This window comes from Microcaecilia unicolor, chromosome 1 (genome assembly GCF_901765095.1).
Source record: "Microcaecilia unicolor chromosome 1, aMicUni1.1, whole genome shotgun sequence".
Classification (NCBI taxonomy): Eukaryota; Metazoa; Chordata; class Amphibia; order Gymnophiona; family Siphonopidae; genus Microcaecilia; species Microcaecilia unicolor.
The window spans coordinates 320,127,446-320,155,043 of NC_044031.1; the positions used below are offsets into that span (position 1 = coordinate 320,127,446).

General features: G+C 43.7%; 1 protein-coding gene across 1 annotated transcript in view; it reads right to left on the reverse strand.

The window, feature by feature from the left end:
* The window catches only part of F13A1 (coagulation factor XIII A chain), a 206,863-nt gene that overhangs the window by 59,076 nt on the left and 120,189 nt on the right, over nucleotides 1-27,598 (reverse strand). Inside the window, exons 8-10 of the mRNA XM_030208812.1 lie at nucleotides 22,743-22,881; nucleotides 2,341-2,444; nucleotides 240-328 (exon numbers count right to left, since the gene is read on the reverse strand). Coding sequence (XP_030064672.1) covers nucleotides 240-328; nucleotides 2,341-2,444; nucleotides 22,743-22,881 — 332 coding nt within the window. The remainder of the gene's footprint in view (nucleotides 1-239; nucleotides 329-2,340; nucleotides 2,445-22,742; nucleotides 22,882-27,598) is intronic.

Here is a 27,598-nt window from a genome sequence, read left to right on the forward strand (position 1 = left end):
ATTTTTTTAGTGATTGCGACCTACTTAGAACTGAAAGGTGGTAGCATGATGTAAGTCATGATGTTCAATATTTAAATACAAAAATATATTTAAAACCCCCACTAGGGACCAGGTAAGAGGAAGCCTTAACAATCAGTTATTCAGCTGACTTTTGAAATCCCAAGGTATTATAAGGAGCCTTAGCTATGACAGTCAAATAAATGAAGAATTGAAATATAATACAATTGTAGGAAGCATACCTCAGTAAACACAAATGGAGTATCAAATTGAAAGCAGGCATGGCCGTGTTTGATGGCAAGCACAGAAGCAGGGCCACATCTAAACATACCTGAGGGGGAAAAAAAGGCATTAGAAATATTTGACACGATTGAGTAAAATTACTAATGAGTCATTCAGTCTGGTTCAGAAGACTCCAATTAAATGCATGTCTCCTTATTATCTAACTTTGGGGCCTAGTTACCTAACTGTGAATTGTGCTGTTATTTTAGTACACACATTGTAAAGTTGTATTCACCAAACTTGGTGAGGTGAATACCAATGCTTAGTGAATGACTCAGTATAGGAAAACTTCGTAACCACACATCTAGAGGTGCAGTTACATGGCTGGATAAAGGCAGATTTGTACATTGAAATAGCCTGTGTTATTTTGAGATTTGCCTGATTATGCATATTAATGCTCATTAAAATGAGAACACAGAAATCCACATAAGTGATGTGTGTTATCATTAGCATGGCTCATTTTACATATACAATATTTTTAATGCACACTGAGATGGTATTAATGCATATAAACATCAAACATATAAATGGCAAGTGACCGACTCACCCGCAAATGTGCAGTAGAGACTTCCCTCTCTGTCCCGCCCCCGCATCAAGATGTGATGACATTAGAGGACAGAACAGAGAGGGAAAGAAACTGCGCTGCACTGAGGAGTGGACCTGGAACACGGAAGGGGAGGGAGGGAACGGCCGAAGTCACTACCGCCCCCCCCCCGAGGTCGCTGCCGGCCCCCCTCCACCTGGGCCGGGCTCTCTCCTCTCCATTGAACTTACAGCGCTGAAACCGCAGCAGGCAGATCGCCTCCTGTCGGCCTTCCTTCCCTGCCTGTGTCCTGCCCTCACCGACGTTACGTCACATGAGGGCGGGACACAGGCAGGGAAGGAAGGCCGACGGGAGGCGATCTGCCTGCTGCGGTTTCGGAGGTGAGGCGCTGTAAGCTCAATGGAGAGGAGAGCCTCCGGCCCGGGTGAAGGGGGGCCAGCGGCGACCCCGGGGGGGGGGGGGGGAGGGAAGGAGAAATGCTGGACATGGATGCAGGTGAGGGAAGGAGAAATGCTTGGCATGGATGCAGGTGAGGGAAGACAGGAAGATGCACATGGATGGATGGATGGAGGGGAGGGGACAGAGGAGAGGGAAGGGGATAGAAGAAAATAACTGGATGTGAATGACAGGGAAGGACAGGGGGTAAGAATGAGAGGGGAGGACATGGGATAAAAGAGAATCGCTGGCCATGGGTGGGGAGGGCAGAGGAGAGAGGAGAGCTAATGGACATAGATGGATGGAGGGGAGGGCAGGAGAAATGCTGGGCATGGATGGAGGAGAGGGAAGACAGGAAGGAGATGCACATGGATGGAGGGGAGGGGAGAGGGCAGGGGCAGAGGAATTTTGCCAAACAAAAATCTCGCCTGTTTAAACAAGCTTAACGGCTAGTCTTAGCATAAATCAGTCAGTTGACTTCTTTATTTGCTTCCTTCTCTTTTCCATTCAGAATAGTCTTTAATTTTTTTTCTTAACTTCCTTGAGAATACTATAAAGCATGCACAGGATGACTGCTTGAAAGTAATATTCATTATATTGGCCTCTTCCTTGTGATTTTCTGTTGTTGACAAAGAAGAGAATGAAAAATATTTGTGCTTTCCTAGTCATCACTTAACCCTCCATTGCCCCATGTAAGCCGTATTGAGCCTGCCATGAGTGGGAAAGCGCAGGGTACAAATGAAACAAACAAACAAAAAAAAAAAAACCAGAAACAGATGGTAGGCATGACCTTTCCCTCTGAACAACATATACTACTTTTTAAAGTACTCTAGGATGTCCCTTTGGGAGGGTGAATGTTTAGAGCAGCCAAACTGTGTTATCAAACATATACCATGTGTGTATGTGCGATGAAAAACAGAGAACTATTCCAATGGTCTCATCATAACTTTTCCGCTACTTTGTGATGCAGCATAAAAATTCACAGCAAGTTATAACCATTGTATGACAGTCTCCGACATCATTTGGGGAGAGAGAAAAAAAAGTGTGCTCCCAGAGAAAAATGCTGATTTAAAGAGGGTTACCATCGCTAGTTTCTTGAGGTGTAGCGTCTACAACTTGCCATCCTCCAAAACCAACCGGAAGGTCAGGCCGAGTCATCCAGCACTCATTCCAGCAATGATAGTTCCTAAGGGCGAGACCCGATAGAAATAGTAAATCTTGAAGTATAAATATGAGTATCTCTGCTTATCCTGCAGGTGTCCCGCATTCTGGAGGATGCTCTCGAGCTAATTATATAAACACAAATACAATACACAGATACTTCATTATGACAGCAAAAACTTACCCACAATGCTCTCAAATAGTATAGAGGTAGATGGTAGATATTTAATCACCTGTCCATTCAACTAATTGTAAGCATTTTTAAAAATAAGCTGCTCTTCTTAAAAGTAATTTGACCTTTAATGTTGAAATCTGTCCTCCCATTCCCAGAAAACTCTGATTTTGCCTTGAGTTAGAGACACCCTGTGTGTGTCAGACTTCTAGGCATATCAATGAATACCTCTAAAAGGTGGGCCCATGCCTTACATGAGATTGGTGGATGAGAACAGTGGAATAGAACACGGACATGATATGCATGTGAAGAAAGTCCCAATACAGTATATACATTTATTTCAGGAACTAAACTATGGCATACATATTTGCATCCATTGTTATATGGTTCTTTATAGTTCTACAGTCTGAACAAAATGCGATTAACCCACATTTTTCAAGTATTTGTGGCAGAAAATACAACGTGAATACAAATTAAATACACTTCTGGGAATTATATAGAAAAAAAATCAAAATGATACCAGTTGTATCTGCTGCCACAAATGATGAACAGTCCTGGTAAATCACTTTATACAGACTGCAGAAACTGTATTATGACAGAAGCATATATGTAAGCCACACTTTTGTTTCTGAAATAAATGTTTTTTTGTTCAATACATTAAACAGAATGGTGTTTGAAAATTGTTAGAAATAAATGCAGATACTCACCACATTGTAAGAGCAATTCTGTAACAGGGTAGGGGTCTATTCTATAAAGGAAAGTTGGTGCCCAACTGGGTATTAAGTGCCCATGTAGTTATGTCTGAGTACTTATGAAACCATACAGTTGGTGTAAATTCTCATGGCTAAATATCTATCAGAGATGCTGTAGTATACAATAGCTCAGTGAACGTCCTTTTTCAGGTACACAAATTCCAGGTATCCTATATTACAGTACTGAATATTTACAGCGAGTCCCGACTCCACCCTGACCTGACAAGGTACATGTGCAGCAGAGAAATGAGTAAAAGATAAGCCTGCCACATATGCCCTCTGCCATGGCAACAAGGCACTGGAGTCACATAACCTACATTAAACATAAATTAGGTTGAAACCTGGTAGCATTTTTCTTTTTCCTGTGCTTACATCAAAGGAAAAAGATGGCTATGGGAACTTGCTCCTTTTGTTTTGTGGATTGCAAATGTATATTATAAAAATTCACTTAATATTTTTTATTAATATTATTTAAAAGACATATTAAAAAATGAGGGCAGAGCTACCTTCATGCAGAAGTCCAGAGTCGGTCTAAATGTGCCAACGGTGTCCAGTTCAGCACTCTATTAGCTGCCACGTTCATAGAAAGTTAATTATGTTCAGTGGAAAATAAATCTGTTGGCTCAGTCTGCCTGCTATGTGAATATTCCATCTTTGTTTCATTATTGCTACCACGTATTACATATGGACATTTGCTTTAAACATTGATTGTTTTAATTTGTTTATCCAGACCTTATATACACATGATTTGCTTTTTAAACCCAAAGGTGAATCCTAAGGGTGGTTGAACAATCAAACATATAAACGGCGAGTGACCGTACTCACTCGCAAATGCGCAGTAGAGACTTCCCTCTCTGCCTCACCCCCACGTCAATACGTGATGATGGGGGCGGGACAGAGAGGGAAGTCTCTACTGGCATGCTGCACACGTCGGAACCGCTCCCCCTCCCCCATCCCCCGGAGTCGCCGCCGCTCCATCAGGCCCGAGCACTATGAACTTACATCACCACGCAGCAGCAGGCACATCAGCAAAGCTGCCGTCAGGCTTCCTTCTCTGCCTTTGTCCCACCCTTGCCGATGTTACGTCACACGAGGGTGGGACACAGGCAGAGACGGTAGCCCGCCCTGACGGCAGCTTTGCTGATGTGCCTGCTGCTGCGTGCTGTTGTAAGTTTACAGTGCTGCTCGGGCCAGGTGGAGGGGCGGCGGCGGCGACTCCGGGAGAGGCGGGGCGGCGCCGACCTCAGGGGGGGGGGGCTCAGAAACCCCCCCATTCCAAAAGTAGCCCGTTTTCACGGGCTCAACGGCTAGTTAGGTATAAACTGTGTTGTTTCTCACTTCACTTGTTTTGTACTGCTTTGGGACCTGTTGATCTGCACATCTTCTGTCTGGAATTTTGGAAAACGGAAATAAGGAAATAAAAATTAAATTTTGGATGTACTCTGTAGAAGTTGTTGTTTATTTTTGCAATGTGATGGATGCCTGTTCTGGTGTGTGCATGTGATAATCTTTGAATAACTGTCTTTACTTATGGCTATGATTTCTGAACATATGGTATCATTAAAAGGACAAACCTTTAAATGCCCAGTTGGGTATATATGATAATCTCAACTTTGTTAATTTTTTCAGACATATCCAGGTATTTGTTCCTATGATATAACTGAATTCTATTTTTATGTCTCACCGTATTTTCAAATGTAAGCCACATTGAACCCGACTTTGCTTGGGATAATGTGTGATATAAATGTAAAAAAAATTCTTTATCCTCCATCTTTCAAGATACTACCTATCCTGCTGGATAGTGATGGCACAAGGAAAGCAAATTTGGTCCAGTGAAGACTAACTGAAAACAACCTGTTCCTTAGATGGGCCCTAGTATTACAATATGTAAAAACACGACCATACCATGCCTCTGTGGCTATGTTCCACTAATGTTAAATGATTAACTGGATTTCTTGAAAGGATTATATAAACATAGGATGCATGACTAGAGACATAAACATACATTTATTTATTCAATATCACAATTCCTCATGCACAGCCACAAAACAACTTTTTAGGGTGGATAGTGTTCCTTTCATTATCGACCAGATAGAGATAAGAGTTTTCCGTTTTGGCACAGTACAAGTCATCACAAGAAAAAAATAGAAGAAAACCTATGGACTGCATTAGGGGCTTATAGCCCATTTACTTTAAAACAAAAGAGAACAGCAAAACAAAATATTTATTTTTATTTTGACTTATAAAACCACTTGCCCCTGAAACATGTTGAAAACAAAATGATCCATTTGTGTATCTAAAAGAAACTTCTACAAAATAGATGAAGATGTGATTCCATGTGCCCCAATGAAAGGAGAGTTTAATTCTACTTCCACTTAATTTCAATGTATGCTATCACCTTTATAATAACATCAGGCTTCCCAAGGCAGATTACAACAACAGTTAAGATGGAGTGGCTTAGTGGTTAGAGCACCAGTCTCGCAATCCAGAGGTGGCCAGTTCAAATCCCACTGCTACTTCTTGTGATCTTGAGCAAGTCACTTAACCCTCCATTGCCTCAGGTACAAACTTAGATTGTGAGCTCTCCTGGGACAGAGAAATACCCAGTGTACCTGAATGTAACTCAGGTTGAGCTACTACTGAAAAAGGTGTGAGCAAAATCTAAATAAATAAGATGAATCCATCAGGAAACAGGGTATCCTCACTGAAATCTGGACATCTGTATTGTATAGAATAGTGAAGAAAAATGAGCTCAACCTATAGAGTTTATAATTGCAGTTTCTACCAGCTACAATAATTTTTGAAGCAGTTTTAGTGATATTCAATTGTTATTTCTTTTCTCCTCCAGCTTTTAAGGCACTGCCTATCCAACTGAAACAGCTTTAGACTTGTTACAGATGGACCAACATTAAAAATTGACAAGGTGGATGCAGCAGCTCATAAGTTTGCTTGTTTTGTTTCGAGAGAACAGTGATGATGGCTGTGTAGGGGAGTGGAAACAGATTAACCAAACTGGCTTCCTTGCTTACAATGGACTAGATAGGCTCACTTCCACTCCTGCTATTAAAACCTCCTTGGGCAGCTCTTTCTCAGTTCTCCACCCCCCCCCCCCCCCATTGAGTCTTACATCTTTCGCATTTCGCCCGCTTTCTACCGTCCGCGTGGTCATTTTCACTGCCCTGAAGCTTTCTCCCTCTGGCACCGGGGTTTCTCCTCAGGCGTGTCTCGCCTACTCTAATGCAACTTCCTGTTTTCCGCAGAGGTGGGACGCACCTGAGAGGCCCCGACGCTAGCAGAAGGCTGACTATGTCAATCGCCGGTGCCGGAGGGAGAAGACTTCAGGGCTTTAAAAATGACCACATGGATGGTAGAGAGCGGGCAGATGAGACAGGAGAAGATGCAAGACTCGCACGGGAGGGGGGGGGGGGAGGAGGCATAGAAAGATATTGGCATGTGGCGCTTAGGTGCCATTTTTTTCTAAAAATCTGGTTGGGGGAGCGACCACTCCCCCTGCGCCCCACCTAGCTATGCCACTGGTTTGGATAGCTTCCTAAAAGAAAAGTCCTTAAGCCATTATTAAGGAGGACTTAGGGAAAATCCACTGCTTATTTCTAGGATAAGCAGCATAAAATGCATTGTACTGTTTTGGGATCTTGCCAGGTACTTGTGACCTGGATTGGTCACTGTTGGAAACAGGATGCTGGGCTTTATGGATCTTCGGTCTGTCCCAGTATGGCAACACTTATGTTCTTATGGGAGAGGAGGGAGGAATAGAGAGACAGGAGCAATCCTGCATGCCAAGGGCAAAGAGAGAGACAGACAGGGCCAACACAATTAGAAAATATTAAATGGTCAGACAGCAAAGGTAGAAAAAATAACTTTATTTTTAATTTAGGATGAAGAAATATGGTAGCTGTGTTAATCTGCTTTAAAAGTTAATAAATATAAATAAAAGAAAAAATGGAAAATAAGGTGATACCTTTTTATAGGACTAAATATAAGGCCAAAACCTCCTCCTCCTTCAGGTCTCAATAACATAGTGTTGCAGTATGCTTGTCCTGACTTAAGGAAGGATGTTTGGCCTCTAAAAACTAGTTACAAATGTAATACAGTACTCCAATTAAAAGGTATCACCTCATTTTCCAGAGAGCGTGAATGCATGCACGCTTATGTGTTTTGGCCCTCTGAATGTTACAACATATAAAATGTGGCCCCTGATAGAAAAAGGTTGGACAAGCGTGGCCGAGAAGACTGGTTTATTGTAAAATAATTTGTTTGAATATGGCTAGCTGAACCTCTACCGTTCAGCCTATGTTCTGGAATCTCCTTGCATATGTTCTATCTGCCCTTTACCAGGCCAGAGGGCATGGCGACTATGTTGTTTCCCCTCTAACATGGTAGTGCCTGAGATTGTGGTGTTCTTCCCAACCTAACTAACACATCTGGGATAGCACATCTGTTGGTCTGTTGGGTGGCAGCACCATTTGCACAGCACAGGATGTTTGATGCATGGGGTTAAATAACTGGGGCTTATACGACTGTGAAAATTAATGGGAAAAGATCTTTATATGAGCATGATACTTTGTGATGCTTCCTTTATGTTGTAGTGCTATCTCTAGCCTTCACTAATATGTGTGGTGTGGTCTGATCTGGTGCATACCCGTGCAAGCCATGCTTTTCATACCCTATCCACGAGGCACCTGGAGCACAGTTGTTGTGCACATGCATGTGAAACTCTCTCAAGCTGTATAGGGATGTTCCAAACCAGGCAAGGTTGCATGGCAGGCCAGACCTTTTCCTCAGAGGACCCAGCCTTGTTATTCTTTCTAGGTTCTTATAATCATAATGCAACTAGGAAGCTAGAGCCCCTTCCTAATCACAAGACCTTTCCAAAACAGATGCTTTGTGATTCTCTGTTCGCCGCATCTCAAGAAAGATATAGTGGAACTGGAAAAGGTGCAGCGAAGGGTGACTAAAATGATAGCAGGGATGGGACGACTTCCCTATGAAGAAAGACTAAGGAGGCTAGGGCTTTTCAGATTGGAGAAGAGACGGCTGAGGGGAGACATGATAGAGGTATATAAAATAATGAGTGGAGTGGAACAGGTGGATGTGAAGTGTCTGTTCACGCTTTCCAAAAATACTAGGACTAGGGGGCATGCGATGAAACTACATTGTAGTAAATTTAAAACAAATAAGAGAAAATGTTTCTTCACCCAACGAGTAATTAAACTCTGGAATTCGTTGCCAGAGAACGTGGTGAAGGCGGTTAGCTTGGCAGAGTTTAAAAAGGGATTGGACGGTTTCCTAAAGGACAAGTCCATAAACCGCTACTAAATGGACTTGGGAAAAATCCACAGTTCCAGGAATAACATGTATAGAATGTTTGTACGTTTGGGAAGCTTGCCAGGTGCCCTTGGCCTGGATTGGCAGCTGTCGTAGACAGGATGCTGGGCTCGATGGACCCTTGGTCTTTTCCCAGTGTGGCATTACTTATGTACTTATGTACTCATTTGCTACACATTTCCCTACCTGCAAATAGGCTTCTGATAGTGATTCAGATTAGGGTCCAAGCATGGTGCAGGCCGAGCTGCCATAGATGGGAACTCAAAGGCTGAGGTAATACTAGGATTCCCATCAGGCTTATTTTCGAAAGTGATCGCCGGGCATCTTCCGACATAAATCGGGAGATGGCTGGCGATCTCTCAAAAGTGGTGAAATCGGTATAATCGAAAGCTGCTTTTTTTTACACCATCGCTGCTTTCCCGTCAAGCGGGCATGTTGGCGGTGTAGCGAAGGCAGGACATAGGCGGGCATGGGCATGGCTACCAGATGGCTGGCTTTCGCGGATAATGGAAAAAAAAAGCGGAGTTAATCAGTATTTCGCCTGGTTTACTTGGTCCTTTTATTTTCACAACCAAGCCTCAAAAAGGTGCCCCCAACTCACCAGATGACCACTGGAGAGAATGGGGGATGACCTCCCCATACTCTCCCAGTGGTCACCAACCCCCTCCCACACTACGAAAATAAAAACCTTTTTTGCCAGCCTCAAATGTCACACCCAGCTCCCTGACAGCAGTATGCAAGTCCCTGGAGCAGTTTTTAATGGGTGCAGTGCACTTCAGGCAGGCAGACCCAGGTCCATCTCCCCCTACCTGTTACACTTGTGGTGCTAAGTGTTGAGCCCTCCAACCCCCCCCCCCCAAAACCCACTGTACCCACATGTAGGTGCCCCCCTTCACCCATAAGGGCTATGGTAATGGTGTAGAGTTGTGGGGAGTGGGTTTGGGGGGGATTTGGGGGGCTCAGCTATACACCTGGGAGCTATTTGTGTTTTTTTTTTTTTGAATTTTTAGAAGTGCCCCCTAGGGTGCCCAGTTGGTGTCCTGGCATGTCATGGGGACCAGTGCACTACAAATGCTGGCTCCTCCCATGACCAAATGCCTTGGATGTAGCCGGGGTTGAGATGGCCGCTTTTAGCTTCCATTATCGCTGAAAAACAAAAGCAGCCATCTCAAATCTGGCTAAATCCAAGGCATTTGGCCGGTTCGAACCGTATTATCAAAACAAAAGATGGCCGGCCATCATTTTCGATAATACGGTTACGGCCAGCTGTTGCACTGCCACCAAAATAGATTGCCGGCGATCTATTTCGCCGGCGCTGTTCGATTATGCCCCTCTTTATGGCTCTAGAAAAAGGAGGACACATTGATCCAGTCCGGGTTTTGCTTCCATTGAAAGCAATGCAAGGAAAACCCAGACTGGCTCAATCTGTCCTCCTTTTTCTGGAGCCTTATGGTAACCCTAGGTAATACCCAAGACTGTAGATGAACCCACACAGGAGAAGTTAGCAGCACCAGCAATACTAAATGGGGACATTTTAGGACAGGATGGGCAGGAGCATTCACGAGATGAGCCTCTGCCCCCTCCATCTCAATTGTTCAGCAGATAGGGAATTAGAAGTCAATGTATCTGAACAGCAGCTTGGAAGATGGTGGCATTAATTGGTGGTTCATGGAGCAGAACAGGTTCATGTTAAACCATTGTGAAAGTTCCAGTTAACTGTGTGCATGTTGGACCTCAGGAGGGACACAGAGAAGACAACAGAGATATTATGGGCACGCTGCATGACATGAAGCAGGAAGTGCCAGGCCTTCAGTGAGACATCCATGCACTGACAGCTTCCCTCAGCACCAAATGTGGCAGCCAACATCAAATCAACTGCCACAACGACCACCACCAGTGTTATCAGTTCATCACCTCTGAAGAGACTGCAGCCATCTTGGAGTGTACATACACATGCTTATCTGCTCCTTTAGCGACTATCTTCCCAGCCTCATACTGTGAGATTGCATACTGGGCCTAAACAAATGGTCTCCCTGACTTTTTTCATGATTTTTCATGATGCTATACAGGACTGCTGGATGAGATGTCACTCAGTAGCTCTGAGACCAGTGACAGCCCCATCTTGCAGTCCTAAATGCTTTGCAAGCCCAGTGGTGCCTAGGGTGGGCTGGAGCACTCGTGGTAGGAGTTGTGGAGGGAGGAAGAGGGGGAGGAGAAAGGAGGAAATAGGATGCAGGGGGGGGGGGTTGTTGAATAGATAAAGGGGAAGGGGTGGGGATATGTTTGGATGGGAAGAGGGGGGGGGGAGAGGAGGCTGCATGCAGATGGGTGAAAGGAAAGAGGGTCTATGTGTGGATGGGAGAGAAGGAGGGGAGGCTGTGTGTGGATGGAAGAGGAGGAATGGGGTCTCTGCGTGGATGGGTGAGGGTTCTCAGGGAGAACTGTTACTACGATGTCTGTTTTTAAATGCACACACCTTGGCTGGAAATGCCTGTTCTTGCTGACAGGTCAAGCTGATACAATGTGAGGATACACTCTGTGAGGGTCATTCTACATTCTTCTTGTTTCCTAGGCTTCTCATACCTGCTTCCTCTGGCAGGGGCTGTCTGAAGCTTTGGGCAAGATTGTGAAAAATATTTCAGGTCACGAAGATTTTACATAGCTTTTCTGGCCTCCAACTGCAGTTGCCCCCTGGAGTGGTTGAGGCAGAGGAAGCAGCTTCTCAGTAGGCCAAAGGTTCGCTCTATGTTGGGACCTGTTATATCACTCCTCTGCCTCACTGTGTGGGGCCACTATAGGGGTCATTAGCTAACTCCTCTGGGGGTTGTCCCCTGCCACCTTTGTGTAAGGAATGCAGCATCCCTCAGTCAAATGTCTCGAGGGCAGAGAGGTGAGGATAGGTGAAAATTCTGTTTTCCAAGTGCATGGAGAGAGAGAGAAAGAGAGAGAGAGAAAAAGAAAAAGAAAGAGAGGTGTTTAAATGAATGTTGCAGCATATAGGAGTCGTGTTGGAATCTGGTGAAGTGGAGGAAGACTTTGGTGATCTCACCCAGGGTGCTGCAATCCATTTGAATGGGCACAGTCTATGACTCCCAGGACAGCGGGGAAGTGGGCCTTCTCATAGAACTGCATCATGGTTAGCTGCCTCTGCTGCACAGTGTGAGGGACGGCTATGTAGTCAGATGTGTGGGAGAAAAGGACTGCAAAGAACTGGGTGATGCAGTGTTAGATGGCTGACTGACTGAAGCCTGCTGTAACTGCCATGACTGACTGCAAACGCCCAGTGGCAAGAAAGAATAGGACAGTTGTGATCAGGCATGGGTTGGTCCCTAGTGTACTGACTCCAGGCACAGATGATGGATGGCTAGCTTATCAAAGAAGTATCTGGTGAGGCACTGTTCACCAGTCAGGTGAAGGAACTGGGTCCTGGGCCTATACCCTATAATAGGGATGTCTTCTGTAAGCTCTCCTCTGCTCCCCATATGCCTCATTCAAGAGGGTCTGCGTAGCCTGGTGTTGAGGAGTAACATGCTTCCTGCCTCCTCTCATAAGCACCACTTGAATCTTGCCACCAGCACCAATTCAATCCCATCAACGGTAGTATTCAGGCCCCTCCCCCTCACATACAACCTGCAGACAGAACCACCCCCACACACCAGTTGCACTCAGACACAGAGGGCCACAGAACAAAGGGATGAGGTTGGGCTAGGGGCTATCAGACAACAAGGCACAGGGGGTAGACACTGACTGGGGAAGGGTGGATTCAGGGATGAGAACTGAGGGTGGAAGAGGAGGTTGAGCAGGGCAGCGGGGGTGAGGTGTACACAGAGGGTTTGGAGGGGGAGGTTCCAGATGTTCAGAAGAGGGCCGAGACACAATGCAAGGTAGTATTGGTGAGCTAACAACCGACCCAGATGGACATTCAGATCAACTGCTCACTCTCAGCTCTCCATCAGTCAAGCCCTATGCCAACAGTCCAAACAAACAGGTAGAGCCGGCATTTGGATGTCTCTTATAGTACATGTAAATGGTGACATTTATATCTCCTACCTTGGACACTGACACACTATGTCTATGGCACTGCTCTACCCATGTCACATCTCCTCCCAGGATGATTTCAACGGGTTTTTTTTGTTGTTGTTGCCACATCCACATTCATATCACAAATAGTGTTTCTAAAATGACTGTCACATTGGCATATATGTGTGAAAATGATTTTATACATTCATCCCCTATAATGCTTATACCATTCTCTTTCTCCTTTCCTGAAACTGGATACCACTGCTCCTTTCCTTCCAAGATCCCACCCTATCATTTCCTCTCAGGACCAGTCTCTAAGCCAGACTCCATCACTTTTTCTCCCCATGATATCTCACCAATTTCTCTGTCTCCTTCCCTCCTCAAATCAAACCCTACCACTTTCTCTCTCTCCTTCTCCCCCCAAAGCTGACCACCATCACTCTCCCTCTTTTTCTGCTTCTTCCACAGCCACTACCCTTCCATTATTTGCTTCCACTGTACCCTCCTTCCATGTTGCCACCACTGCCTTCAAACATATTCTGTGGCTTCACAGGCCTAATCTGCCTCCCTCAACTGATCTGTAAGACAAACCATTTCTGCTTTCCGACTGTGTAGGCTGACATCTTTTCTTTACTTCCTTGCCACACTCTGGGGAATCATGCAAATTAGTGTGATTATGCATGTTATGAGCAATTATGCACAGAATTATGCTGGTACATAATTCCATAGTTCCCTAGGGTGTCATCAAAGAGGAGTGCTGTTATGCAAGCAATCAGTGTTTTGGATATGACGGTCTGAGTATAACAGACAACATTCTGCCTTCAAGAATAAAACATTTCAAAAAATGAAATTAATGATAGCACAATATGGCTGATATATATATTTTTTTCATTTTATGTTGGTGTTTCCGGCTTGTATTCATATTTTCTACTTTTTAAAGTGAATGCAGTTTTATTACAATGTTAAATGTGAAGTCATAGCAGACAATAGATTTTAAAAAGTAAAACAATACTCAGTCTTTTAGCTGAACCCCTCCCTGCTGAGACTGCCACAAAATGTGCAGAGTATATTGTAATGTGGTAGCATATTTGGACCTCCTGCCATCAGTATGGTCACTGCATTGGTGGTAAAAATAGAATGGCAGCTTCCAGCTGGAGTATCTGCAGTCTAATGGCATTATGGGAAGTGAGGGAAGGTAAGCATCAGTGGCACTGCAAAAGCAGGGAAAACTGTACTGCTGCTACTGCAGTTGCCAGCTAGAAGGACAGAGGTGGCAAGAAAAAAAAAAAAACAGAAAATAAGAAAAAAAAGAAGCAGAAGAAGGAAGAGGCCATGGGGAGTTGGGTGGAAAGCAGTTGCCTACAGCACCTCAGAAACCAAATGGGTTGTTCCTGGCAGGTTGATGGTGGACAGATAACATCTAGCAAGGTCGTGGGTTATAGGTGGTTTGCAGATGCAAGTTTTCAAGTTTATTTAATAATTGATATACTGTCCATCAGTAGACTCCAGCTAAGTGGTTTACAATCAACAATTAAAAGATAGGAATAGAACTACACGTTTAAGTACAGAAGAGTTTGGCTACTATGGGCCTGCAGAGTCCACCACTGTTACAGCCAGTGCTGAGCGTCAGGTTAGTGGAATATCAGTTAGAATAGCATTGCGAGAAGAAGTGAGTTTGTAATTCTGCTTTAAATAGGGAGAAAGATAATTCACTGTGGAGACCTAGAGGGAAATTATTCCACAAAAATGGGGCAGCAACTGAAAAAAAATAGAAGACTGTATATTCTCGAAACAGATCTGGCGAAAGGATGGAACTACCAACAGAGCTTGTTAGAAGGACCAAGGTGATTGTGAAGGGATATAGGGTATGAGGAATCAAAATAGAAACAGAGGTGTTTCTGAAGAATGGATTTTATGGGTAAGCATCAATGTTTTGAAAGGAATCCTTGCTGATATCAGCAGCCAATGCTCCTGCAGTAGTAATGGAGTGTCATGATCTTGGCGAATGGCACCTGTGAGTAGTTTAATAGTGGTGTTTTGTATAAACTGCAAATGCTTAATATCCTTTACTTGGAGACCTGTAAAGAGTGAGTTACAGTAATTCAAATTCCCTAGAATGAGTGAATGTAGAACCTTCCTCAAAGCATTCTGGGTGAGAAAAGACCACACAGAGCGAATCTGTTTCATTTAAAAAACCCCACCAAACAAACAAAAAAACGTTTGTGGACAATGAATGAAATATGTGTGTGTATGTGTTCAGTTTTGGTAGCTGTGTATATTATAAAGCTTGTTGTGTTGCAGAGATCAGGCATTTATGTTCGATCGGTAAGGTATGCCTTTTTAAACAGGTTAGTTTTTAGTGTTTTCCGGAAGTTTAGATGGTTGTTTGTAGTTTTCAAGGTTTTTGGTAATGCGATCAACTGTTGTGTGCTTATGTAAGAAAAACTGGACGCGTAAGTTGATTTGTATTTGAGTCCTTTGCAGCTTGGGTAGTGCAGATTTAGGTACGTTCGTGTTGATTCGGATGTGTTTCTAGTTGGTAGGTTGATCAAGTCTGTCATGTATACCAGAGCTTCACCGTAGATAATTTTATGAACCAGAGTGAAGATTTTGAAAGCAATACGTTCTTTGATTGGGAGCCAGTGTAGTTTTTCGCGAAGGGGTTTTGCACTTTCAAATCGCATTTTTCCAAAGATAAGCCTAGCTGCCGTGTTTTCAGTGGTCTGAAGTTTCTTTAAGGTTTGTTCTTTGCATCCCACATAAATTCCATTGCAGTAGTCTACATGGCTTAGTACCATTGATTGTATCAGGTTGCGAAATGTTCCCCTCAGGAAAAATAGTTTCCCGCGTTTGAGTTTACACATTGAGTGGAACATTTTCTTTGTTGTGGATGTCACTTGGCTCTCTAGTGTTAAGTTGCAGTCCACTGTAACGCCGAGGATTTTCAGGCTGTCTGAGATAGGGAGGGTGTAATCTGGGGTGTTGATAATTGTGGGTTATCCGCGCTGTGTAGGGATGAGAGGATGAGCCAGTGTGTTTTTTCTTTGTTTAGTTTTAGTTGAAATGCATTTGCCCAAGATTTCATGATGTTCAAGCTGATCTTGATTTCGTTGGTGATTTCTGTCAGTTTAGATTTGTAAGGAATGAATATTGTGACATCATCTGCATAGATGAAAGGGTTAAGGCCTTGGTTGGATAAGGACTTGGCTAGTGGGGTCATCATTAGGTTGAAGAGAATTGGTGATAGCGGTGATCCTTGTGGTACTCCGCAGTCTTTCCACAGTGATATGTTTGAGTTTGATTTTACTTGATATGCTCTTGTGGTTAGGAAACCCTTGATCCAGCTAAGAATGTTTCCACCAATCCTGAACTTATCTAGTAATCTTATTAATATATTATGGTTTTCCATGTTGAATGCACTAGACAAGTCAAATGGAGGAGGATGTTTTTGCCTATTGCTATTTCCTGCTTGAATTTGGCTAGGAGAGTGAGTAGTACTGTTTCTGTGCTGTGAAGTGCACGAAAACTTGACTGTGATTCGTGTAATATTGAGAATTTGTTTATATAATCTGTAAGTTGTTTGGCTACCATGCTTTCCATCAGTTTGACTAACAACGGAATGGATGCTACTGGACAGTAGTTAGTGATTTCATTTGTTTTTTTTCTTGGTGTCTTTTGGTATCGGAGTGAGTAGGATATTGCCATTTTCCTTAGGGAAGAGACCTTGCTGAAGCATATAGTTTAGGTGGGATGTGAGGTCTGCTATGAAGCGGTCAGGGGCGGATTTCATTAGGTAGTTGGGACATGTATCTAGTTTACAGCAGGGGCGTATCTGCGTGGGGCCACAGGGGCCTGGGCCCCCGCAGATTTCGCCCTGGCCCCCCTCCCCGCCGTCAACCCTCCCCCGCTGCTTACTTTTGCTGGCAGGGGGCCCCAACCCCCGCCAGCCGAGGTCCGACCCGCAATCTCCATATTTCGTCTTCCTCCGTGGCCATGTGCTTCAAGGAAGTAACGCTGCAGTGCTGATTCGTTGAATCCAGTTCGGCGTCTGACGTCGCAGCACGTCAGACGCCGAACTGGATTCAACGAATCAGCACTGCAGCGTTACTTCCTTGAAGCACATGGCCACGGAGGAAGACGAAATATGGAGATTGCGGGTCGGACCTCGGCTGGCGGGGGTTGGGGCCCCCCGCCAGCAAAAGTAAGCAACGGGGGAGGGTTGACGGCGGGGAGGGGGTGGAGAGAGGCGGCGGCGGCGGGGGGGGGGGGGAGGCAGGCAAAAATGTGCCCCCCCTCTCTGGCTCTGGCCCCCCCTACCGCCGGATTCCAGATACGCCCCTGGTTTACAGTGAGTGTTGTATCTAGTTTACAGTGAGTGTTGGAGAACCTGCTGATAGCCTGTGCAACTGCATCGGCGGTAAGGAGGGCGAATTTTAACCAGGTTCGGTCAGCCAGGTATTCTCCAGTGTTTGGGTCCAACTCATTAAGGAAGATTTCGATGTCAGTGTTGTCCTGAGGTAGCGGTTTGCTTAGGTTTGTAATTTTTTCATTGAAATACTTAGCAAGTTTGTCTGCAGATGGGATGTCTGTATTCGATGTAGTGACCAAGTTGGTGTCTAGGAGTTTGTTCAGGAGTTGGTATAATTTCGTTGTGTCTTTGTAATCTGTCCCTATTTTATTTGTTGCATTTGTATCCCACATTTTCACACCTATTTGTAGGCTCAATGTGGCTTACATTATGCCGTAATGGCGATCGCCATTTCTGGATTGAGAAATACAGAGAGGTATTGCATTAAAGTTCGTACGTGACAGAGTTAATTAAGCAGTCAAGTATTGAAGGCTCATTTCCGGAATGAGAAATCAAAGGTTCATTTCCGGAATGAGAAATTAAGTGGTATTGTGTTAAAGTTCAGTTATTGACAGAGTAGGTGAAGCAGTCAAGTACTGAGAGTTCAGTTTTGTCTATTTCTGGTATAGGTTTCGTTGTCTGGTATTTGGGATGGATCCTTGTGGTATGCTTTTTTGAACAGGTTAGTTTTTAGTGATTTTCGGAAGTTTGTTAGGTCGTGCATTGTTTTTATGACATTTGGTAGTGCATTCCATAATTGTGTGCTTATGTAAGAGAAGCTGGATGCATAAGTTGATTTATATTTTAGTCCTTTGCAGCTAGGGTAGTGGAGGTTCAGAAATGTTCGTGCTGACCTTTTTGTGTTCCTGGTTGGCAAATCTATGAGGTCTGTTATGTAGATCGGGGCTTCACCGTGGATAATTTTATGAACCAGGGTGCAGACTTTGAACGCAATACGTTCTTTAAGTGGGAGCCAGTGTAGTTTTTCTCTTAGGGGTTTGGCGCTTTCGTATTTCGTTTTTCCGAATATGAGTTTGGCTGCTGTGTTTTGAGCAGTTTGGAGTTTCTTAATGATTTGTTCTTTGCATCTGGCATAGATTGCATTGCAGTAATCTAGGTGGCTTAGTACCATTGATTGTACCAGGATGCGGAATATTTCCCTTGGGAAGAAAGGTTTTACTCTTGAGTTTCCACATTGAATGGAACATTTTCTTTGTTGTATTTTTTGCTTGGTTTTCTAGTGTGAGATTTCGGTCAATTTAACTCTGAGAATTTTCAGGCTGTCTGAAACAGGAAGGGTGTACTCTGGGGTGTTTATTGTGGTGGGTTTGTTCATGTTATATTGTGATGAGAGGATGAAACATTGTGTTTTTTCTGCATTGAGTTTTAGTTGAAATGCATCTGCCCATGAATTCATGATTTGGAGGCTGCGTTTGATTTCATTTGTGATTTCTGTTAGATCATATTTGAATGGGATGTATATCGTGACATCGTCTGCGTAGATGTAAGGATTAAGGCCTTGGTTGGATAGCAATTTGGCTAGAGGTGTCATCATTAAGTTGAAAAGGGTCAGTGACAGCGGTGATCCTTGGGGTACTCCACATTCTGGTATCCATGGTGATGTGTTCGAGTTTGAAATCACTTGGTATGTTCGTGCGGTTAGGAAGCCCTTGATCCAGCTAAGTACGCTTCCACTGATCCCGAAGTATTCTAGGATGTTCAATAGCATTTTGTGGTTTACCTTGTCAATCACACTAGACATGTCGAATTGTAGGAGGAGTATATTATTGCCAGTTGTAATTGCTTGTTTGAATTTTGTTAAGAGAGTGACTAGTACTGTTTCGGTGCTGTGGTTGGATCGGAATTCTGATTGTGATTTATGTAGTATTGTGAATTTGTTTAAGTATTTGGTAAGTTGCTTGGTTACCATGCTTTCCATTAGTTTAATTACCAGAGGGATGGATGCTACTGGGCGGTAGTTGGTGATGCCATTCGCTTTTTTCTTTGAGTCTTTAGGTATTGGGGTGAGTAGTATGCTTCCTTTATCCTTAGGAAATAGTCCATGTTGTAACATGTAGTTTAGGTGTGACGTGAGGTCTGCTATGAAGCATTGAGGGGCGGATTTTATTAGGTTGTTAGGACATATGTCCGGTTTGCAGTGGGATTTGGTGAACCTGTTGATTTTAGTTTTATAGTATGATCTTTTGGTCTGTCTTATTGCGAATTTGTATTTTCTTTGTGATTGTTTCCATGTCTTGAGTGTGTGTTCGTCTTTTGTTTTTCTCCATGCTCATTTGAGTTTCCTGGATTGTGTTTTTAGCTTTTTCAGTTCATCATTGAACCATGGTATCGAGTTATGCTTATGTGAAGTTCTTGTTCGTAAGGGTGCTATTTCATTTAGTATGCATTTGCATCTTTTATCCCATTCCAAGAGGTATTATATGGAGTCTTGTTTGTGCTGTCCATTCATTGTTGTGTATCTGTTGCCAGAATGTTTTCGTGTCTACTTGACCTCTTGTGCTGTAGGATGTGTGTTCTTGTATTTGGTGTAATCTCTTCTTCCGCCAGTGTGGGGATAAATTTAATTTGTAGTGATCAGTCCAGGGTGTTTCTGTCCATTTAATATCTGTTATTATTAGGTTCTGGTCTGTTGAAAGTTTGTGTGAGATAAGATCAAGTGTGTGCCCTTTGACGTGGGTTGCTTGCATTTGTGGCCATTTGAGATCCTATAGGTGGAGGAATTCCTTACATTCTCATGCGTTGATTGAGTTTGGGTCTTCTAAGTGAAGGTTGATGTCTCCTAATACTAGAACATTGGAGTTGGTTACACATGTGTTTGAAATGAAGTTAGTCTGGCCTTCATTCCAATTATCTGGAGGTCTGTAAAACAAGACAATTCAAATGATTGCGTAGGGTTTTGTTGTGGATTCTGATTGAGGCAATTTCAAGTTGAGGTGTCATGGACTCGGCAGTGGTTTCAGTGGTAAAGTGGGATCAATAGATTAGAGCTATGCCTCTGCCTCTCTTTTCCTTTCTGGTCCAGTGTGTGATTTTTGTATCCTGGAGGGCACAGGTCTAGGATTATGGGGTCCTTTTGGTCGTGGATCCAGGTTTCATTGATGAAGAGAAGGTCAAGGTCTTCTGCCATGATCCAGTCTGTTAGTATTGCTGTTTTGTTTACTGGGGATCTGGCGTTGATGTAGCCCACTTGGATTGTTTGGAATGGGTCTTCTGCATCTGGTGTTGTGTGGACGTATTAGTTGTCGTTTCTTTGTTGAGGTGAGTTTGTTTGGACCCTTCTTTGCATTCTGTAGTGGTTGTCTGCATGTTGGTGTTCTTCCTTTGTTTAAGTTGTTGTCAGTTTGATGAGGTGTGGTGCATCTGATCAATCTTTGATGATTGTATAGAATGCGTATAATGTTACTTTCTGCAAGAGGGGTGGTTAGTGTTAAGTGGATCAGTGTTAAGGAGTAGATTATTAGGAGTAGTTTGAAGGTATTCATTTTGGTTTCTTTTCGCTGTGGGCTACTAATAAGACCGAGTTCTGATGACTGGATGCGTGATAAGACTTTTTTTGTTTGGTGTGGGGTCTGGTGTTCTGATCTTGTGTGTTATTTCAGGCTTAGTCTTTGGTTAATATCGTAGGGTTATATATATATATGTGTGTGTGTGTGTGTGTGCATGAGGATAGTGCATGACCTGGTTTTTGTTTGTGTATGACTGTTTGAGATCTTGTCTGCCTGCACTATTTCTCAGTATGTTTTTCTTGGGTTAGGCGGTGTGTTACCTTTTGGTTGGGCTGTTTTGGGCCACTTTCGTTGTCTGCCTCGTCAGTTAATGAATTTGATCTGCGGTTCGAAATAATGCGGGGAAGGGTTGGCATTTCAAGTTCACCTGGTGAACACCTCAGAAGCCAACACACACCACTCCCAAAAATTACCCTCCCCGAAACCAGAGACAGACTTCATACCCCTCAATCTCAGCCCCACATCCCTTTCTGCAGTAGTTCAGTACCACAGGTTAGTCACTCCCATGGTACAAGGATAAAACTGCTAGCAGTCGACCTCACAAGCAGCTTTGTTTTACTGTACCAGGAGCACTAGGCCACAAAGTTGCAGCCTGATGCTCCCAGGCCACATCCTAAAGGGACCAGTCTGAAAATTAAAAAAAAAAAAACCCACCACACTTTTGCCTATGCATATCCTTAAATTTTAGTTCTGCAATAGTTGTAGCCAAAGGAACAGAATTTTAATTTGGCCTGGAAATCATAAGGCATTTTTTCATGCACTTGCTGTTTGGGTATCATCAACAATCAAGTCAAGCTTGAGATTTGAAATATGTTTTTATCTTCTTGATGTAGACGCTAAAATCATTAAATTTGAGTTACGTAGGGACTAATTTTCAAAAGAGAAAATCGTCTCAAAAAGGCCATAAAAAGGCATGTGGCCATTTTTCTACGAAAAACATCCAAATTGCAATTTTCTAAGCTCGGATTTGAGACGTTTTTCTCTGCAGTATGTTGAAATCACAAGAGGGAGTGGTGGGGGTGGGATTTGGATGTTCCCAAAACTTAGATGATTTTCTGCCATATGGAACAAAGCAAAAATGTCCAGGGCTAAAAGTTAAGCTTTTTGGTCTAGACCTGTTTCAATCTTGCCTAAGTTACAAAGAGGTGCCCTTAATGATGAGATGATCACTGGGGTCACTGACCCCCTCCCACTCCCCAAAAGATGTGAAAGAAACAGTATACACCAGCTGCTATGACAGCCTCAGATGTTATGGCCAGTCCTATTAGAGCAGCAAGGAGGTCCCTGGAGTAGCCTGGTGGTTGGTGCAGTGCAATTGTGGAGAAGGGGATTCAGGCATATAAGCCCACTCTAACTGTTACACTTGTGGTGGAAAGTGTCAGCACCCATAAACCCACCAAAAACCTACTATACCCACACATAGGTCATGGTGACACCTGCAGGTATAAGGGCTATTGTAGTGGTATACAGTTGGGTGCAAGTAGGTTTTTGGTGGGTTTTGGAGGGCTCACCATACAATATTAGGGAGTAACAGTGAGATGTGTACTTGGGACCTTTTATGTCAAGTCCACTGCAGTGCCCCTTAGGGTGTCCCACTGCTCTGCTGGGATGTCTGTGAGGCCAATCTACTAAGAATGGTGGCCCCTATACATCCCAATGGCTTTCCCGTGGACATTTATTTTCCAAAAATGGTCCTAAAAGATAGATAGTTTTGTGCTCCGGGCATCTAACATATGGCCATTTTCAAAACAAAAAGTTGGGACGTTTTTCTGGTTTGAAAATGGCCATGTTCACTACTAGATTTTTAGATTTTTTTTTTTTTTTTTTTTTGCGAAACAGTTAAAATCGGATTTAGATGTCATATTGAAAATGTCCCTCCACATGTGGTTGAATGTGGAAACCCATGGCATCTCTCTACTATATAGAGTGTCTGCTCCACAATCTATTCTGTGTAATGATTCCTTTGAAATAAGATCAATCCCCCTGTTTACAAAGCCACGCTAGTGGCTGCCAGTGTGCTAATGCCGACACAGCCAATTCTCTTTGAATAGGCTGAGTCAGTATTGCCATGTGGCTTAGTAAACAGGGTGGCAAATGTTTGATTGTCTCTAGCCAGTTTTAAAAACACAACAACTAAAATGAAATCTCTAAAACTTACCAAATTGAATCTTTTGTGAGCTTGCTGTTAACTTTCCCTTCTTCATCCAAATAGACATCCATCTGAAGATTTGCATTATTATCATGAGCAGAGAAATAATTAGTAACAATCCTTGCAGGAATGCCTATAGCTCGCAAAACTAGAAGTGAGAAAAACAAAGACGATTAGATAAAGGAAAGAATAAGAACACCAAGGTTCGGTAATAAGGAGATCAGCTCCATTTAGTGGAACACTTTTGAAGTCATTTTAAAAGCATTTACATAAGTAGATTTCATACACATTAAAATGGTGATTGCAGAAAACCTGGATACAGAGATTTCAAGTGGACATGGCTGTGGTGTGTATATTCCCAAGCCTGGCTTTTCACAAGACTTGAGAATATACACACATTTTAATAAATTTCCATGCCAGCTCTTGTACTTGCTCCAAGGCACATGTGTCAAATGTCTGATTGCTTGCACCTGGGAGTTTCCACCAATGATTCCTGGGCAAGTGGAGTCTACCACCATCTCAAAAATTCAGCAGAAAGAGTTCCTTTACTTCGCTCCTTTATTGGCGCTTCTTGTATGTGCCAGATTTTAAAATGCAACAAATTGTTAAGCTGAGGCAAAGATTTCAAGGTGGGGATATCAAAATACAACCAAACACACCCAAAGCCAAACAAACATTTAACCAAAAGCACTGACACCTCAGCAGCAACTTGTTTCACAGGAGTCTTTCACTGATGGCTCACCTAGCCTCTTCATTGGGTCAACAACGTGCTTTGCCTTGCTCTTATAAAAAACATTTTTAAAATATATTTATAGAAAAATAAGTCTCAAAGTCCTTCATATATAATAAAAAAAAAGAGTGCTTAACTCAAATTGCAGACCAACTGTCATGGGCCATGTTTCACAACTGCATCGGGGAAGGTAAAAACATATGTGCTCACTCCATCTAGTACCTTCATAAAGGTCTTTGTCGGCAGTAAGCAGCAACTTATTGGCCTTGTTCTCAGCGACTGAGCATTCCTTCTGATGCAACTTCCTTATCCCATGTACAGGAAGTTGCATCAGAGGGAAGGCTTGGGCTGGCTCGAGTAGGGGAAATGTGTTGCTGCTCCCTACGGGCAAAAAACTAAAGGATTTAAAGGAACCGGGGGGAGGGGGTGTCAGGGGAGTGCAGTTAAGTGACTCGCCAATCTTCTAGAGGGAGAGATGCTGGGAGTCTTCAGCTGCAGGGCTTGGGGATCCCCGCCAGTCACATCACTGCTGTGCCACTCTGAATGGGCCTGAATCCAAAGTGAGTGGGCCCATGCCCACTACACCACTAATGAGCTGTTCTGTAAAATGGTGCCTCATTACAAAACTGTGTAGTTTGCAAGTAGGTGATCACATGGATGATGTTTGAGCGGATGATGGGTAGAGTGCAAATTTACATGGGTAAATTGTAGAATCCTATAATGTATGTGTGTTCTTTAGCAATCTAGGCATAATCATTTACATAAATCCTATAGCTGGTGTAAGTGATCATATCTAGAATATGAGCATGTTCATGGCATGGTGTGCTGGCATTCTATAAAGAAAAGTAGATGCCTGCTTTTTGTTACAGAATAGACTGCAAGTAGAGAGCTGTATGGGAATGGGGATTGCAGGAATCAAGTAGAACCCATGGGGATGAAAGACGTTGTTGCAGGATTCCTGCAAGAATAGAAGAAGTTGCCGCTAGATTCCAAGTGAGTGTAATCAAAATCTCTGGTGATGCCAGAATGAGGCTTGGAATGAACTAAGAGAGGCAACTGAAGCACCAGAGTGAAGCTTGTAATGCTCAGAGAGGCTGCCGGAAGACCAGACTGAGGCTTGGAACACTCATTGGTTGAATAATGAATACCGCCCAAAAAACTGTGGGAGGCTGTTGGGGTCAGGCAGAAATGGAGAACTCCGGGAGAGTAAATTATAGTGTTGACTCTTGCAGGTATGGGTAGGAATGAAGGAGAATAATTGTGGGGATGGAATGGATCTGAGCGGGTACGAGTGGTTTAGATTTCAGTGGAGATGGGAAGGGATGGGTGAAATTTCTGTCCCTGTGCAACTCTCTAGCTCCAAGTATGTGTGCTGTAGTGCCTAAATATAAGTGCCCCTTTATAAAATTTCTCTTCATGTGTAGATAGTGATGCTTACACACTGTGATGTTGCTCTTTTTCTACATGTGTAGTTTTCTAAAATGGATGCCCCAGCTTTATATGGTAGTAAATACATTTGCAGTTCTTTATGTCATTCTATGTAGTTTACAATAGGCTCCATATTTAGCAGAGTCTTTTGCAAAATACTAGAGGAAAACTAAACATCCCAACCTGGATGTCCCTCTTCCCATGTAGAACCCCTAAATGGGGTTCACATTTTTACACAGTAATTTGGAACTGAGCTACAGGAAGCCTCCTCCAGCAGTACACTGAGGATCACCAAGGTAGTCCATATCACCACTGCTTTACCCGTCTGTAAACAATAAAACAGAAGCATCCCACAGTTGTCTTAATTGCTTTATGAGAAATTGGCTGGATGAATCCAGTGACATACACAGCTATTGATTCAGCTTAATTCAATGCCCTCAAAGGCTTTGGCACTAGAGGCATCACTGAAACTAGCTCAAATGACAGTTCCATGATTAATGACTTGGTTTACCTTTTTCAGAAGGTTTTAGCATTTTTAGGTGATGATTATTCACAGTATTCAATACTGTAACCTTGGAACCTTGAATTTGTTGGTGCCATTTACTGCAAAGATGATTTACAGCACAAAAATGTAGACATCTTCCCTGAAGTTTTTTTTTTCCTCCAACATTTTCCAGCAACTAATCCTGTCCCCTTGACATTGTGGCTGCCAGTAATAGCAGAAGCCTGCAAGTCACATAAAACAGCTGGGGATCTTGGAAAAGCTCTGCTAGTACTGTACGTGGATGCATCCATGGGCCACTAGATGCTAGAATACAGAAGAACATTTCTATAAATTGGAGCCTAAGGCAGGGGCATAGCCACAAACGGGCTTAGGCCCAGCCACTTTCCCTCTAGGCCCGACCACCCAACATCCCCTCGCCCGGGGTTTAAATCTTTTTTATCTCCGTCGAAGCGGCCGCGTCATTGAAAGCCCTGCCCATCAAGCCTTCCCATCGTGAGTTCATTCCCTCAGAGTCCCGCCTTCTGATGTCATTTCCTCTTTCCGCAAGGGCGGGACTCTGAGGGAATGAACTCATGAAGGGAAGGCTTGATGGGCAGGGCTTTCAATGACGCGGCCGCTTTGACGGAGGTAAAAAAGATTTAAACCAGAGGCTGGCCCCGGTGTAAGTGTTCTTTCTGCTAGGAGGAGATCTTCTGCTGACGGGGCTTGTGGATCACCTGCCAGCTCAGGTATTTCTTTTGGTTTTATTGGGAGGAAGAGAGAACCAGAGGGGGGCTGAGGAGAGCAGGAGAGCACCAGAGGGGGAGAAGGAGGGCAAGGAGAGCACTGGAGAGGGGCTGAGGAGGGCAGGGAAGAGATTTCGGGCCCACCTTCTTTGGGCTCATGCCCACCCTAAATTTGCCAGCTGGCTACGCTCCTGGCCTAAAGATTGGTGCTAATTGTGTACGCATGTTATAGAATAATTGCACTTATGCAGGTGATTGGCACCAGTAATTGGCAATTACGCACGTAAGTGATAACTACTATTCTGACATACACACCAACATTGCTTGGCATGTACAGGTGAGGGGGTGTAAACATGGGCAGAGTATCAGCGGGTCATGGTCATGTCCGCACTCAGGTTAATAATGTATTGATGACCCGACACGGCTGTGTCAGGGTCCTTGATTTTCAATTTACAAGCTTGCTTTATTTAGTGTAACCATTCATATTCTTGTTTCATTTAATATTTACCATATTTCTGTAATCTGCTTTGAACCTATTTGGGAGTTAACGAAATACAAGTGCTGCATCATAACATATCATATCATGATGTGAGTAAACTCTATTAGGTTGATATTCAGCCTGCAGCAGTCAGTATTTGTTAAAATGCTAATCGCCACGGGCAAATTTAGTCTTGGATATTCATTGCTGGGCCATGTCTGGGCACTGGCATTGAATATCCAGCGCTAAATGGAGATACGGAAGCCACTGAGGCTTATGCGGGTCCTAGCTGATATTTAGCCAGGACTTGCATAAGATATTTATGTGGGCCCTAGCTGAATATTGACAGAGACCCACATAAGCTGTCCTCTGCTCCTCTGAATCTCCCTCCTTTCCCCATGACTCTCTACCCCCCCTTCCTCCCATCCCCGACATGCGAAAGGGCTTACTGAACCTCTACCCCATATGACCCCCAATCCTAATTTTAAGTACCTAGTGGTTCAGTGGTGTCATATGGACAATAGCAAAACCCCCTCACTCCTGCCCATTGTGGAAGAGAGTGTGAAATGGCTGCCATGACCTCTAGTGGCAGCCTCATGGTACTAGCTCAGGGGTAGGCAACTCCGGTCCTAGAGAGCCGCAGGCAGGTCAGGTTTTCAGGATATCCACAATGAATATGCAGGAGATAGATTTGCATACCATGGAGGCAGTGCTTGCAAATCTATCTCCTGCATATTCATTGTGGATATCCTGAAAACCTGACCTGCCTGCGGCTCTCGAGGACCGGAGTTGCCTACCCCTGTACTAGCTAATACTGTAAGGCTTCCACTAGAAGTTGCAGCAGCCATTTTACACTAACTGCCATGACAGGCAGGAGCAAGTGAGCATTGCTCCTGTTTATACAACCCCATTGGATCAGCAGGTATTTAAAAGTAGGCCCGGGGATGGGCAGAGGGGCCTTAGTCATCCTTTACCTATGTGCAGGGTGGGCAGAAGGGG